General features: G+C 37.1%; 2 protein-coding genes and 1 long non-coding RNA gene across 3 annotated transcripts; all 3 read left to right on the plus strand.

Moving 5' to 3' along the window:
• Positions 1-602: 602 nt before the first annotated feature.
• LOC111224629 lies at positions 603-1,193 on the plus strand. Its single transcript, XR_002665229.1, has 3 exons — positions 603-713; positions 818-902; positions 1,166-1,193. It is a non-coding gene; the product is annotated as an uncharacterized LOC111224629 (long non-coding RNA).
• A 115-nt stretch (positions 1,194-1,308) lies between these two features.
• On the plus strand, positions 1,309-6,312 carry LOC111224632 (high choriolytic enzyme 1-like). The gene is made up of 7 exons (XM_022749189.1): positions 1,309-1,355; positions 1,815-1,946; positions 3,221-3,341; positions 3,997-4,175; positions 4,664-4,745; positions 5,146-5,270; positions 5,427-6,312. Exons 2-7 carry the CDS (start codon positions 1,817-1,819, stop codon positions 5,435-5,437), a joined length of 648 nt encoding a protein of 215 aa, XP_022604910.1. The 5' UTR covers positions 1,309-1,355; positions 1,815-1,816; the 3' UTR covers positions 5,438-6,312.
• Positions 6,313-12,106: 5,794 nt separating this feature from the next.
• LOC111223059 (high choriolytic enzyme 1-like) lies at positions 12,107-16,004 on the plus strand. Its single transcript, XM_022747049.1, has 8 exons — positions 12,107-12,160; positions 12,362-12,389; positions 12,501-12,551; positions 12,983-13,114; positions 14,208-14,328; positions 14,825-15,003; positions 15,618-15,699; positions 15,872-16,004. Exons 1-8 carry the CDS (start codon positions 12,107-12,109, stop codon positions 16,002-16,004), a joined length of 780 nt encoding a protein of 259 aa, XP_022602770.1.
• Positions 16,005-16,221: the final 217 nt, after the last annotated feature.

The raw sequence follows: 16,221 nt of genomic DNA on the forward strand, positions 1-16,221 counted from the left end.
TCTTCTGTGTGATGAAATTATAAGATATAACAACATATTTCCTGGTAAACAAGTCAGGTGAAGTTTTGGTTGTTGAGTTAGGGCTGGCTTTAAGCCAGTGACTTTTAACCTTTGCTGTTTTGCTGTCATTGGCTTTACTTCCTCATAGTTTATGGTCCAACAAACAAAAAACAAAAAACAAAAAACAAAAAACAAAAGAAGCCATTCTAAAGTAAATTTTTCAACTCTCATTGTAATCTCTGCCATCTAAAACCTACAGCGCTCAGTCGTCTTTGTCCTGCTGTCTTTACAGACTAACTTTAATCCCTGATTTACTTCTGTCAAGCTGTGATGTTAAACCCATGAACATCTAGGACTTATACGGCTGCTAAAACACCAACACTGGGTGGTAGAGGACAAGTTTGTGTCAATGGAGGTTGGAAATAGTTGGATTTTTCAGGGATGGCAAAGTGTGTGTGATCCATCTATCCAGCATCCACTGTAACTCAACAGTCTATGCAATACACACCTATTATGAAATCTGAAACACTCTAATGACACAAAGTGTAAATTGCAATTTTGTGAAGACCATAATAGCCATCATCTTTTTAATCAAGCAGCTTGAAATAAAGTGACTAATGCCTGAGTTATCAGCCCCACCCAGTGAGTGCTGCATATAAAAACTGAAGTGCTGAACACCTGCTGTATCCAGCACCAGATTCCTGGTAAAACAGGTAAACTGAACTGATCTCCTCCTTATTATTTCTATTCTTACCTCACTGATTTTGCTCTGAATATATTCCTCAATGGCTAAACAAAGATTTTCCTGTATTTTCAGATTTGAAGTTTAACTGGAGAAGACCATCGTCATGACTCCCATTTTCCTCGTACTCCTCTTCTTCTCATTGACATCCATTCCTCCAGTGAGTTTGACTCTTTCTACACTGGGATTATGATGTTAAACATTCTCTGCTGTCGTGTGCAAACCAGGAATCTTCACAGTATCAACTGAGAGAAAAAACATCCTTGTTATATAAAAGAGCATGTAGTCCTTTAACTTATATGAAAATTAAAAATCATTTTAAATGAGACATTTACTGGACAGCAACAGAATGTTATTGAATGCAACAGTAGAGAGTAGAAAACGTGATTTAAAATTGTACAATTTTGTGCCTTTGTGTTGCAGGGTGCGACTGATGATGGAGATCAAACAGGTGAGTGGAATAATGGGGAATTTCTCAGATATCAAGATCCAAAATGTGGATAATTCACACGTTACAGTGCTGCTCCTTGTTTCTGATTTCCTCTGTTTTCTCTGCCTCCAGACATATCTTTGGATGTCTCTGAAGTCATTGCAAGAGCCAATGAGGGCAAAAGTAAGGCACAAGTTTTATATGATCCAACTCTTTTGGCTAAAATAGAAATATATAATGGCCAAATGAAACTGGTGAAAGATGCAGTCGATTGCAGTTGAAAGAATTAATTGAATAGTTGGTTTATCAAGGAAAAAACTGGCTGGTTTCAGTTTGTCAAATTTGAGGATTTGAGATTTCTTCCATATATGTCTGTATAAGTTGAACATCTTTAAGTTTTGGACAGTTTGGGGTAAAACAAGTAACTTGAAGATAATCATGTTTAGCCCTGGGAACTTCACAAGGACCTTTTTTACCATTGTCTTACATTTTTACAGACTAAAAGATTAATCAAATGATAATAAGAATAATGGATAGATTAATCAATAATGGAATTTTTTTTAGCTTCTTGGTTGTCATATGTTAAACTCTATGTTTGTGGTTTTAATATTCATAAGTGCATGTTTGTATGTTGTTCTGCAGCAATGCGCCTGATCCACGGCGACATTGTGCCAAATTCAAAGAGGAACGCAGTCCCCTGCACAGCCAGAGGCTGCAAGTGGCCTAAAGTTGGAGACCATGTCAGAATTCCTGTCATTATATCCTCTCGTTACAGTAAGTAACCCCCCTCTCTACCAATCATCTAGTCAACATCCGCTTTGTTTGATTCCAAAGATTCCAATATAGTGAAAAAGAGATTATTATTCGATAGTTGTTTGTACTTGTATTGAACAAAGCCATATTGTGTTACTACTCTACCCTACTACATTTCATTTATCTGTCAGCTACAAGATCTAACATTAAAAAACAAATGATCATCTTGTGAAACACTCTCCATTATCAAACATGCCTGAGCCAGTGCTCAATGTTTTTATTAGGGTTCGAGCTCCGAGGATGCGAGGGCCCTATTGTATTTCATTTGTTTGTATTTTCCTGGTTCATTAAAATTCATCCCGTTTTTGAGGGCCTAAACTTGCCCAAAAACTTAAGAGACTTGCAGATATCTTGAATTCACTCCACAGGTTTGGTGCTGTTTTTCACATTTACAGGAATTGGAATTTAACAAACTCGTCCGAGAAAATTAATCAGATCGACATCATATTTGGTCAGTTTAATCTTAAGACATTTGTGACGCTAAATCGCAAAGCTTTTGAGTTTTTGTTGAACAGCCTGCCCGTGGCGACAATTAACTCGTTATAACTTACCAAAGCACAGATTGTCCAAATATGCAATACATCATGTCTGCGGCCACATGGCTCATGCAGGAAATTACATCTTTCTGGAAAGCACAGTGTCCGATGGCTGTGCCAACCTGCCTCGTGGCGCTGCCCATGAGCGAGGGCCCTTGCTTGCAGCTTTAATAATTAATTAATTTTTTTAAATGCTAATTTATGTAGTAGAACTTAGTTTTTTTTTCTTTCCTCCCCCATTAATCATCTCATGACCCCTTGGATTCATCTGCTGGCCCTAAGTATTCACAATATTGTATTAATACTTTCATTTAAGAAAGGATCCACCACTGCTCTAAGCATGTACTGTATGTTGTTTATGGCTGCCAAAGCCAGGGTCAGAGCCAAAGCCTCCGACCAAAGATTTCTAATATTATGTCCCATAAATGATGTTTGATAGATTCAAAAAGGTTTTGTATTACTGTAAAGTTCAAGCTGATATTAAACTCAAGTGAAGATGATAACAACACTGTTCAAACTGAGGATGAGGGAATGATTCATAGTTTACAATCTGTTTACTGCCTGAAATAAAAGGAGAGGTGTTGAGGTGAATAAAAATGATTTGACAAGCTGTAAATGAAAGTTATTGTACTATCTTTGACGGAGGGTGTAGCCTCTTTAGTGAGAACACTCCCCAGCAGCCTGTTTTTATCTCTCCAGCCACAGTAGAGCGCAACTTCATCAATAGAGTCCTGTTTTCCTTCCACAAATCCACCTGCATTCGCTTTAGGTGGAAGAAGCCGTCGCATAAGGATTTTATCAACTTCTTCCCTGGATCCGGGTAGGAACACACACACACACACACACACACACACACGCTTTGATCTATGCTGGATCATCATGTTTCATTCTGGCAGCAGTGAAATAAGCTCTCAGAGGCGCTACTGAAGTAAAAGTACCAGAACAACAATGTAAAAACCATTACAATTTAAAGTCCTGCTTTCAAAATCTTACTTAAGTGAAGTGCATAAGTAGTAAAGTACTCTGCATATTTCTCTCTGAAATGTAGTAGAAATATAAAGTAACATAAAATTGCTGTACAATTATTATTATATATAAAAGTGCAAGTACCTTACTTAGTACAATACTTAAGTACATCTACTTTGTACCCCTGTGAAATCTTAACCACAGCAGGGTCAGAGCAGAAACAGGTTTTATTTTAGTTCAGTTTAGGAAGGAATAGACAAATGATGCACTCTGCTAGTAATATCTGCATGTGAGACAATTATCATCATTTATTAAGCCAGTATTTTTTTTTGGTATTTTAGCCTTTATTGACAGTAGAGGCAGACAGGAAACAAGGAGAGGGAGGGAGAGAGAGAGAGAGAGAGAGGAAGATCATTCATTTGCAACAACAACACAGGAGACCAGGAACGTGTCAACAATACCTTTTTTCTTTTTACTATGATTTCACTTTGTGTTTGTGTTTGTGTCAGGTGCTGGTCGTACCTGGGCCGTGTGGGGGGAGAACAGAAAATCTCCCTGCAGAAAAACGGTTGTTTGTACACAGACACGGTGCAGCATGAGGTCCTCCATGCTCTCGGTTTCCACCACGAGCACGTCCGCTCTGACAGGGACCAACACGTCAGAATCCACTTCGAGAACATTCAGGAAGGTCAGCTCAGCCACAAAACTTTTATTCCAAAGTTCTGCTTTTATCTGCAATGCAATGATGAGAACACTAGAGGATTTCCTCGAGAGACAGAGTCCTAGTCAATGAACTCAGCAGCAAACAGTATGTAGGTCTATACCTTTATTCTAATCTTCTTTGCAACTCAGCTGTATCGTAAAAGGTGCAAAGATTTATAGGCAAATTAGAGCAAAAACAGAGTAACAGTCTACAGCCATGTTAGCAGCTCTGTGAGACGTAGGCACATCAGGGCTTTGAGATAAATGCTATGTTAGCATGCTAACATGCTTATGCCTGGTGATAATGCTAATAATCTGAGGGATTATTAAGCAATGGTTTGTTTTGATGATTGTTGTGATTTTGAGTTTTGAATTCATGATGGAAAAGTAGGCTGACTGCTAACTGAAGGACCAAACAGGTAAAGAGATAAAAGCCATGCTGAAATATTTCAAATGTTCTCTCCATCCCTGAAGGAAAGGAATCAAACTTCCAGAAGGTGCAGACTAACAACTTGAACACTCCCTATGACTTTGAGTCTGTCATGCATTACAGCAAGTGAGTGAGTCAGTGCATGCATCTGTGTTTATAAATGTTTACAATATTTATATAATATATATCAAATTTGTACAATATTAAATAACCTGAGACAATTTTTTACATTCATTAAGGGGAGGTTGTTGTTTTGTTTCTCAAAGCAATAATAAAAATGTGTTATGCATACAAGACTTGCTATGTAGCAAAAGTCTCAAAATTGATAATAGTTATCATGTTGTTCTACTATAAGTCTTTATATTACATTAAAAAGAAAAACTAACAAAGTCAACAGTACAAATTCAAGTGAAACTTAAAGAGTCAGGGTTAACTTAAAGAAAGGTTTAATAAAGACCCAGTGTTTGCTACTGTTTCTGTGTGTAACTCAATGTACCAACAATGTTGTGTTTGTTTCCTCCTCAAGATTCGCCTTCTCCAAAAATGGGCAGCCAACCATCGTCGCCAAGGGCAATCCCAACCTTTCCTTTGGACAAGCTACAACCATGAGCGCTAATGACATTGCCCGTGTCAACAAGCTTTACCAATGCAGTGAGTGAATACTAAACACTTTTTCTACTTAGTCATACTGGTAAGATATGGGTAGGTTTCCATGTAACAGCAGTGCAGGAAAAACAATGTTGAAATATTTAACATCTGAGAATGTAATCTATTAATCAGGAAATCATTTGTTTTTTTCCCAACCAGAACAACGATGACAGAAGAAACGGGTCGGCCTCCAGATACTTCAACACCCTACAAGTCATGATTACACCAAAGGCCCAGATCTGTTGTACTGACAGAGACCTGACGTTCTACCAGACTTATGGTTTAGCTTCTGTTAGCATTCAGTCTTAATGTATTCAAAAAGAAGACTATCCACTCCAAACTAAATTACTGTTTTTCATTGATTAATCATTCAGTCATTCATTTAAATTGCTCCCTGGGGACAAATAAAGTTTATTGAACTGAATTGAATAGAAGTGAATTGATCTGGCTTCCACATCTGCAAAAAAATCGAAAAGTTATTGCGAAAACGATTCATATAACATTTGTCTGATCTTAAAGTTCAGTTAGATCTGCAGCTCCAGTCCAGTAACATGTTGCAGCTTATCAGAAAGACTGATGAGGGAAACATTTCGTTCTGGGGCTCATGGAGCAGAGGCTAAACTTTGGCTCCTAATTTCAGACTGCAGAGCCACCTGCTGGACGGTGGTGGTATTACACCTCTTTCTGCTACTGTCAGACCAAATACCAACAACTTTTACTGTCTTTTTTTAACCATTTGTGATTTGATTTAAATCTTTTATTGGTTTTCAGATACAAAGGATATGATTTGGTGATGGTTCTGCCGAGTGTATTGACACAAAGCCGAGACTCATTGATGTATTTTGATGATTGTTGATGAAAGTTTTTGACAGATGCAGCCCTGAAATAAACATAACCAACAAAGATACAGAGAGTTTGAACAAGTTAAACAACTAAACATCCTCTGATGGATCATCCTGCATTGTGAAAGCTGTTTTTCATATATGCAGTAGTGACTTGATTAAACGCCAATTGTGTTTATTCTTTTTTTTTTTTTTTTTTTTAATACAAGACATTTAGCCATTTATGGTTTATAATCAAAGACTTTGTTTTCTTTTCTACTGTTAACTGAGATATTTCTTCAATAAAATCAACAAAAATAAATGTGAGATTCTTTACTTTCACCAAAAGGATAAATAGAGATGTACAGTACAATTTGGAGTTTTGCAGTTTTCCAAATCAGTTTACAATTTGTTTTAAATGGATATACAGCTCCATGACTTTTCACATATTTAAGCAGGTTTCAGTAGGTGGAGCTGTACACTTGACTTGGACAGTAACAAATGTTATCAGTCACGTTACTAGTTGGTCTTTAACTCTGGATACAATGCATAAAATAGCCCATGTTTTATGCTGTGTACATTGAACTGGGTATTTTCAGCAGTGGTTGAAGAAGTACTCAGATACTTAACTTTAATTTTACCAGAAATGTAAAAATACTCCATTACAAGAGTCCTGCAATCAGAGGTAAAACTCCAGGGGCCAGATGCATAAAACTCTGTGTAGATTCATGACTAAAATTATGTGTGCGCACAAAACCATAAGTGTGCATACGCATTATTTTTGTTGCTGTGTGTACAAATGGTTCCATTTTATAAATCTCACTTATTGAGAAAATTGGGCACGTGCATGAGTCTTATTTCCACTTCCATAATTAGCCATAAATGGATGAAGACACTCCCTTAATCAAATAGTTTGCATAAAAAAAACACTGTCTGTGCCACAAGTTATCAGGCATCGCACAGACAAGAAGGTTGAGACACAACAAATGTAAAGATCAGTTTTATTCCGAACTTCATTTATTGGGACTAGAGACGTTTTAATTAGGCTAGCAGACTTTGTGATTAATTGTGAAAATTGTGATAAGTAAATATTAAAATAGTATTGAAACAGTTTACAGAATGCCTCACAATAAATAATAAGGATATTAAATGATGATAAAGGAAACATTGAGCACATAATCACAATTATTTCCGTTTATGAATTGTAAAATTGTTATTGCTGTGTAAACTTGTACTTATAATAATGACTGCGAAGTTCGTTTTATTTTATGTTAAAGTACGTGTCTCAGCTCATTTTGTATTTTCACTTCACTGTAACTTGTAAGACTTTGGAAAACCATGTGCCGCATGATCATAAGAATGCGCATATTCTTGTCGCACATTTTGTGCAATTTATTTGCCGGAAATGGCGTACGCATAGTTTTTGTGTGTGTGCATCATTTATGCTGACTCCAGACATATTACCAGCAACACGTTTATAAATTAAAAGTATTCATTCTAAAGAAGAAATGTCCTGTTACTGATATATTTTTATTTATTGTATTATTAAATTGGCACTGATGTATCAACGTGTAATACGTAAACATTGGCTGGTAGAGGTAAGGCTATTTTTAACATAGTATAACATTTTATTCTATTGATTAGTCCAGTGGTTCCCAATCGAAGGGTCAGGTCCCCCAGAGGGTCACAACATAAATCTGACTGTTTGGATGAGGAAAAAAGAAGAAACTAAATTCTGACACTAAATCTCACTCATCTATTTTACTTTTGATGCTTTGCATTTTTGTGAATTATTGGATAATTTGACCTCTTTGGCCCTTAAACAGTTATTCAAGTTTTCTTTTAGGATGGATGACAAGCTAAAAAGATTGGGAACCACTGGTTTAATCTCTAAAAAAAGCACTAAATATCATATGTAAAATACTAATCTGAAAAGTAACTAGTCACTGTAGCTGTGTAAAAATACTGTGAAGTAAAAAGTACAATATTTTCCTCTGAATTGTTGTGGAGTTATAGAAAGTAGCATAAAATGGAAATACTCAAGTAAAGTACAAGTAAGTTGTATTTTTGAGTAAATCTGTTTAGTAATTTCCCAGTCACGTGTTTCTAAAACTCTCCTGCTTGTTCAGTCAGCTGCAGGTGAGGCATCACACATACTCATACATACCTGCTCATTACAGACAGGTACAAAAGTAGCAGCCGCAAACCGGCTCTGTGCCAGCTTGCCAACAAATGTAACGATTAATGAGATAGTTTAAGGCTGGACCGCAAGGGGCCAGACCTATAATTACAAATGTCCCTCACTGACTGGCTGACTGACTGAGTGATGTCATTTCCACCACTGATGTCTACCGAGCCGCTCTGGTTCCCCGGCTGCTCAGGAGCTGCAGCATAGTGGATGAGCGCTTCCAATACACTGAGTCTCGCCTTCATTGTGGCAAATGAGCTACTTTCATTACATGTATCATTATTACTAAACGAGGCACGCCGAGCAGAGAGGCGTGCCTCGTTTAGTAAATCGGTAATGAGGCTTAACCACTATGACCAGTTCTACATATCAAACAGAGAGAGTTGGACTTTTTGTAAATAAAGTTTGTAACGTTCTGGAGTTGGAAGTGAATAAAGGCTAAACTATTGTGGATCCCAGATGGAGGCTGTGAGCTGTGTGAGAGACAAAATAAGAAATAAAGTCTATCTCAAATCAGTCTCTTCAGTAGCTCACCTGGTAGTGTGTGTACTAATTCACCTTTTAGTCCTTGACCTGGTGGCCCAGGTTTCTGTGGCCCTTTGCTCTCTCTCTCTCTCTCTTTCTCTATGACTGTATTAAAGGCAAAAGCCTGAAAAATAACTTTAAATAAAAGAAAGATAATCTATCTCTTCTAACTTTCTCTCTAAGCGATCATTTCATAAGTAAAACTAGCCAAAATCACAGCTCAGTCTTTTTTTCTTTCATTTCTATGTTTTGGGATTTTGTCAGACGACGTCATGGTTAGAAAATCAGGATTTCACGGTAGGCAGTCCAGCCATATATTAGGTTCTGACCTCGTCTTGTTTTTTAACTACAGACGTAGTGATGCAGTCTGTCTCTTTTCTTAATACCTCCACAACAGTTATACTGACTATCGTCTTATTCCATTGGGTTTAAAGGACAGGTTCACATACTGTATTTTCAGTGGTGCTCACATGAGCACTGACACAGGGTTTGTTTGATGTAATCATTCCTGCTGTTCATATTGTGTGTGTTAAGAGATCCCTTCCTAAAGTAAATAAATAAATACATTTTATTAAATTTGCAAGCAAAGTGTATTAGAGAAATGTGTGTAGTTTTCCAACCTATATGAAATTGGTCTTTTAGCAAAACATTCATTTAAATTTACTCATTTTGCAGATACTTTTATGGAAAGCGACTTACAAGTGAGGGATATCACTACAGGTGAGGTATATATCAACCGAACCAGTCAATCACTTTTTCTTTTTTTTTTTATAATTTGTACCATATAATATTGTTGTCTCTATAAGAGCACATTAAAGTATGAAAGCCTCATATCAGAAGTTAAACTAATGGGTTTAACTCACAGGAATAAAGATACAAGTCTATTCCATGAGATATTATTGATAGCGTGCATCTAACTTATGCTGTAGTCTGGCCTTGCCTGAACAATAAAGCACCTTGAGTATAGTATGTGAAATATCTGCACGCAACCAAGTGACAGTCATGCTACATTCCTGTGTTTTGTTCACAGTGGAAGTGAAATTTAAATGTCAACTTCAACAATCAACCTCACTGCACAGCTGCTCTAAAGCCTCCAATAATACTAAAGACTTAAAGACTTGTTCATCTTCTTCTGTGTTTGTGGAAAACAAAGCTCACATGAGAGATTATTGTTATGTAATGACTCTTATTACTGCTCCTATACCTTCCGTCAGATGAATGGATCTGAATGTGCTGGCTCTTTTGTGTGGAATTTATGTAAGACATATATTTCCTGACATACTCCAATACATGCACATGAATTTCAAAGCTTGTATACAAATAAAGTACTGTATACCTAAATTGTCAGAGACGTTGTGATTTTGTGTTTTCCTTCCATGTTTTGAATATGTTATTTGATTTTGTGCCATTTTACGGGAAGCTTTTAAGAATAATAAGTGTTTCCTGGTTTCTAGCCCAAGCCCCTCTGTGTCAAAGTGAACAACAAGCCATTTGAAAACTACTAATCCATTCACATGCATTCTGCTGTCAACAGACAACAAACTGATGAATTGACTGATGAATGATGATGTGCTGATGTATTGAAACAGTTCTTTATGTAATGATTGCCTCATCCCTGGGTGGTGCTTTGCAATCTGAGACACTGTTGTTAAAATGAACAGAAAGAGGACATTAAAGTTTGTGCCTAAATGATTTTACACAGTTACCATATGATGACAATAATAATAAAGTAGTTAAATTTCGAAAACTGCTGCTTGGTGCATATCAATCAGCTGTTAGATGCTGCTGGGTATTTGTGTGAATGGATGTGAGGGAGCACTGCATCATAGAGTCCGATGCTGGATTTGATGGTGGAATTCATCTAGGGAAATTTGAGGCATAGCTGGTAATACTTTCAGTAGAAACTACTTAACCTTTCTACAACAGAGTCTCCATTAGCCCTAACCCTCTTACTTGGTTGAGACTCATATTTTGAAGGTGAATATCCATAAATGGAGATGGTGTTTGTGTGTCTGTCATTGTGTGTGCGTGGTTGTTAGAAACTGCCTAAGCTTAACCCTCACAAAAGCCCTTTGAAGTTTTCAGGATTGGCTAAAATGACCTCACAATAACGGCTTCAAATCAACATTTGTCCTCACAATCATAGAAAGACATGTACACACACAAGCACACGCGCATACATGTTGCAATTCAGGGGCCTCATCCTTTGGAAAACACAGTTTACAAAGGTGTGGCCCTTAGTTGTCATAGTAAATAGCGAGGTTAACAGCAGCACTCTCTGCACTTACGGGCATTTATGTTTTTCGTCATTTACATCGCCAGTGTTGTGCCAGTTCACACTTAAAAACTACTTCAAAGTTCAGTTCATACAGATGAAAATTAACTAGTTCACGTTCATTTGTTCTGTTCACCAGCTCCAAATCATTGCCACTCCCAAACTAAATGAATTATGTATACCACTGAAGAAAAACAGACATGAGTTACATTTAAAATCTGTATATAATCCAAGTCTTCACTTGTTTGTTCATAAAACTGCTTCAAATGCTCAAAAGAACTGGATTCAGCAGTAGTAGATGCGCCTGTGCCGCTAGCACCAGCCATGCTGGGCCGTGTCTATGGAGACACCATGCGGTGTGCCGTAAAACAACCATGAGCGAGAGTGAACGCGGCTCACGTTCACGTTCATCATTTGTACACCATTCCTGATCAAGTCGCACGTTTTAATATATACTTTGTCTGGATTGTCTCAAAGCTGCAGGACTCGTTATGCGCCGTAATTTTGACGGATGATGAATACAAAAAAATAAGTATGACGAATTATAATATATGCCATCTTTACTAACAGTACAGCAAGCACATAATTATAATATAGAATATTATAACACTTACAAGGGTCAGTTTCCTGTTTAATGAATATTTTTACATTAGTATTCTATTGCTACTTTTACTCAAGGGTCTAAAATACATCCTCCACCTCACGATGACTTCATGTTGATATGTTTTTCTTCCTGTTAAATCAATGTTAGGAATGTTTTTGAGAAAAAGTGATTGACATCTGAGTTGGCAGACAGTGGAAAAACCTGGGCCCCACCCTGTGAGTGCTGCCTATAAAGAGTGAGGAGCTGAGCACCTGCTGCATCCAGCACCAGACTCCTGCTACATCAGGTAAACTCAACTGATCTCCTTCTCCTTCTTTCTATTCTTACATCACTGATTTCGCTCTGAATATATTCCTAAATGGCTAAACACTGCTCAGATTGTCCTGTATTTTCAGATTTGAAGTTTAGCTGGAGAAGACCATCGTCATGACTCCTGTTTTCCTCTTCCTCCTCTTCTTATCATTGACGGCCATTCCTCCAGTGAGTTTGAATCTTTCCACACTGGGAATATGATGTTTTTTGAGATAATGGAGCACATAATCCTTTAGTTTTTAGGAAAAAAAATCTTAAAAAGGTCAGATTTTCACTAGACAGCGACAGAATGTTGCTGAGCAACAGCTGCAAAAATGACAGTAGTAAACAAGATTTATAATTGTGCAATTTTGTGCCTTTGTGTTGCAGGGTGCAACTGATGATGGAGATCAAACAGGTGAGTAGAATAATGGGGAATTTCTCAGATATCAAGATCCAAAATGTGGATAATTCACACGTTACAGTGCTGCTCCTTGTTTCTGATTTCCTCTGTTTTCTCTGCCACCAGACGCATCTTTGGATGTCTCTGAGATCATTGCAAGAGCCAATGAGGGCATAAGTAAGGCACAAGTTTTATATGATCCAACTCTTATTAATAAAATAGAAATATATGATGGCAAAAATACAATAAAACTTATTGAAATAATTAACCGATTAGTTGATTTATCAAGGAAAAGATTTGCTGGTTTAAGCTTGTCAAATTTGAGGATTTGGGAATTTCTTCCTAATATGTCTTTGTAAGTTGAAAATGTTTTGCTGTTTGTCAGACAAAAGAAGTAATTTATTTCACAAGGACCTTTTTCACAATTTTCTCACATTTTTAAGACTAAATGACTAATCAAATGATCATTATAATGGACAGATGAATCAATAATGAAAAAAGATGTTAGCTTTTTGGTTTTAAATGTATTAAAAAGAGAATTTGTCTCAAATAAGTAAAACCCTGCATTCCTGGCTTTAATATTCATATAAGTGTTTGTTTTCCTGCAGCAACGCCCCTGACCCACGGCGACATTGTACCAAATTTAAACAGGAACGCTGACCCCTGCACAGCCAGAGGCTGCAAGTGGCGTAAACGTGGAAGATACGTCAGAGTTCCCGTCAGTATCTCCTCCACATACAGTAAGTAGTCATCTAGTCAACATCAGCTTTGTTTGGTTCCACTAAGAACTTCAAAGTTTCCATTATAGAAGCAAAGAGATTATTATGCAAAAATAAAAATCTTTCAGTTGAACAAAGAAGTATTGTCTTAACCAACGATGGAAAATGACTAAGTACATTTACTGAAGTACTGTACTAATTATGGGTTTCTTGGACTACTTGAGTAATTCTATATCATGTTACGACTTCTGCTGCACTACATTTATCTGGTACCTACAGCAAAAAGTTAATTTTCAGATTAAGATTTAACATAAAATAAATAAATAAATAAAAAACATCTTGTAAAATACTCAACATTTAGCAAATGTTAAGCCATAGCTCCATCTCTTTTTGACTTGTGACTCCTAAAAAGTAGTGTCCCCTCATCAGGTTTTACATATTTGAGTTACCAGTTTCATCAAAGGGAATTTACCTTTTAAACTCCTAAGATCGCTTCATTAAAATAAATATTGAATGGCCAAAGATTATTACATCACAAAAAACACAGTTTTTCTTCTTTCCTCTCCCATTAATCATTTCTTGACCCTCAGATTTATCTGCTGACCCTATAATGGAGTATAATCACAATGTTGTATTAGTACTTTCACTTAAATAAGGCTCCATCACTGGTCTTAGTATATATATGTTGTTTATAGTCAGAAATGGAGACTGAAATGTTATTTAGCAAATTTTGGTTCTTACTTGTGGTGTCATTTAAAACCTGGAAACCAGTTGAACTTTGTTGACTTCAGTTCAGCATGCTTTCTTTAGTATTTACATCCACTAAAAGGTAAGATGTGTAACTGTAAAAAGTTCAAACTAATATCAAACTAAAACTGTGATAAATCCATAGTGATAATAGTGAGGAGGCGTGAAATGAAGATGATGATAACACTGTTCAAACTGAGGATGAGGGAATGATTTATAATTTATAATCTGTGTTTACTACCTGAGGTGAAAGGAGAAATTTTAAAGTGAAGGAGAATGATTTGAGAAGCTGTAGGTGTAAGTTACTGTACTATGTTTGACGGAGGGTGTAGAACACTAACCAGCAGCCTGTGCTTTGTCTCTGCAGCCAGTAATGAGCGCAACATCATCATTAGAGCCCTGTTGACCTTCCATGAATCCACCTGCATTCGCTTTGTGTGGAGGCGCTGGTGGCATCGGAATTATCTCTACTTCTTCTCTGGATCTGGGTAAGAACACACACACACACACACACAAATGCACACACACAGCCACGGTAGCATGAAAAGGCAGGATTGACACATTCAAACACTTGTTTTGATCTATGCTGGTTCATCATGTTTCATTCTGGCAGTAGTGAAATAAGTACAACAAGTACAAAGTAACATAAAATTGATATACTCAGGAAAAGTACCTTTTATATAAGTACAGTACTTTGTACCACTGTATAAGAGACAAAACCCTGTCAAATCTTTACTACAGCAGGGTCAGAGCAGAAACAGGTTTTCTGTTCGCAGCAGTGATTCAAAAGTTTTGTAAGGATCAGACAAATGATGCAGTCCTGCTGATGGTGGATAGAGAGAGAGGGAGAGGAAGATAACATGCATCCATTTATCCAATGACTCCTTCAACATTTGTCAAACAACACAGACACAAGAGACCAGGAAAGTGTCAACAATACCCGTTTTCCCTTTACTGTGATTTGACTTTGTGTGTGTGTGTCAGGTGCTGGTCATACCTGGGCCGTCAGAGTAGAGGACAGCGCGTCTCCCTGAGGAAAAACGGTTGTTTGTATAGAGACACGGTACAGCACGAGGTCCTCCACGCTCTCGGTTTCCACCACGAGCAAGTCCGCTCCGACAGGGACCAACACGTCAATATCCTCTTCCAGAACATCCGGCCAGGTCAGCTCGGCCACAAAAACTTTTCTATGGGCAAATTACAGCAAAAACAGACTTACAAGACTGCATGTTACGTAGGCACAGCGGTGCTTTGAGATAAATGCTATGTTAGCATGCTAACATGCTTATGTCTGGTGACAATGCTAATAAGCTGAGGCTACGCAGTTTTCAATGTTTACCACGGTCCACATTTGGTTCGTGTGTTAGCTAGTTGCTAATTAGCGCTAAACACAAAGTACAGCTGAGGCTGATGGGAATGCCATTTGTATTGCATGTAGCCTATTTGGTCAAGGGCTGTAACGATTAGTTGATTAATCGATTGGTAAAGAAAAAAAAATCATATATATATATATATATACAATCATATATAATTTATATATATATATATATATATAACTATTATCTGACATCTTATTGACAAAATGATGAATCGATAAATTGTAAAAGAATAAATGAAGCAATATTGTTTTATATTATTAAGCAATGTTTTGTTTTGATGATTGTTGTGAGGTTTGAATCCATAATGGAAAAGTAGGCTGACTGCTAACTGAAGGACAAAACAGGTGAAGAGATAAAAGCCATGCTGAAATATTTCAAATGTTCTCTCATCCCTGAAGGAGTGGAATCAAACTTCCAGAAGGTGCAGACTAACAACTTGAACACTCCCTATGACTTCGAGTCTGTCATGCATTACAGCAAGTGAGTGTGTTAGTGCATGCATCTGTGTTTACAAATGTTTACAGTATTAATATACTATAAATCAAATTTATACAAGATTAAATTACATAAGTGACACAGTTTTTTCTTACATTGTTAGGGGAAGGTGTGTAACTCAATGTACCAACAATGTTGTGTTTGTTTCCTCCTCAAGGTTTGCCTTCTCCAAAAATGGGCAGCCAACCATCGTCGCCAAGAGCGATCCTAACCTGAACTTTGGACAAGCTACAACCATGAGCGCTAACGACATCGCCCGTGTCAACGCGCTTTACCAATGTAGTAACTGAATACCAAACAGTTTTTCTACCAAGTCATACTGGTAATATACAGATAGGTGTAGATTTCCATTTAACAGCAGCACAGGTAAAAAATAAGGTTTAAATGTTAAGAATCTGTATCCAAAATGGACTGTTTTTCATTGATCTGGCTTCAACATCTGCAAAAAAACAATAATTGAGAAAGCCATTACAAAAACTATTCATATAACATTTGTCTGATCTTAAA

This window comes from Seriola dumerili, unplaced genomic scaffold (genome assembly GCF_002260705.1).
Source record: "Seriola dumerili isolate Sdu_G_001 unplaced genomic scaffold, Sdu_1.0 BDQW01000011.1, whole genome shotgun sequence".
In the NCBI taxonomy this organism is placed as follows: Eukaryota; Metazoa; Chordata; class Actinopteri; order Carangiformes; family Carangidae; genus Seriola; species Seriola dumerili.

Coding starts and splice junctions, on each gene's coding strand:
- LOC111224632 (XM_022749189.1), top strand. CDS start 1,817: ATGCGCCTGATCCACGGCGACATTGTGCCAAATTCAAAGAGGAACGCA. Junction 4,176..4,663: donor CTTCGAGAACATTCAGGAAG/GTCAGCTCAGCC, acceptor CCATCCCTGAAG/GAAAGGAATCAAACTTCCAG. Junction 4,746..5,145: donor TCTGTCATGCATTACAGCAA/GTGAGTGAGTCA, acceptor TTCCTCCTCAAG/ATTCGCCTTCTCCAAAAATG.
- LOC111223059 (XM_022747049.1), top strand. CDS start 12,107: ATGACTCCTGTTTTCCTCTTCCTCCTCTTCTTATCATTGACGGCCATT. Junction 12,161..12,361: donor CATTGACGGCCATTCCTCCA/GTGAGTTTGAAT, acceptor TTTGTGTTGCAG/GGTGCAACTGATGATGGAGA. Junction 15,004..15,617: donor CTTCCAGAACATCCGGCCAG/GTCAGCTCGGCC, acceptor TCATCCCTGAAG/GAGTGGAATCAAACTTCCAG.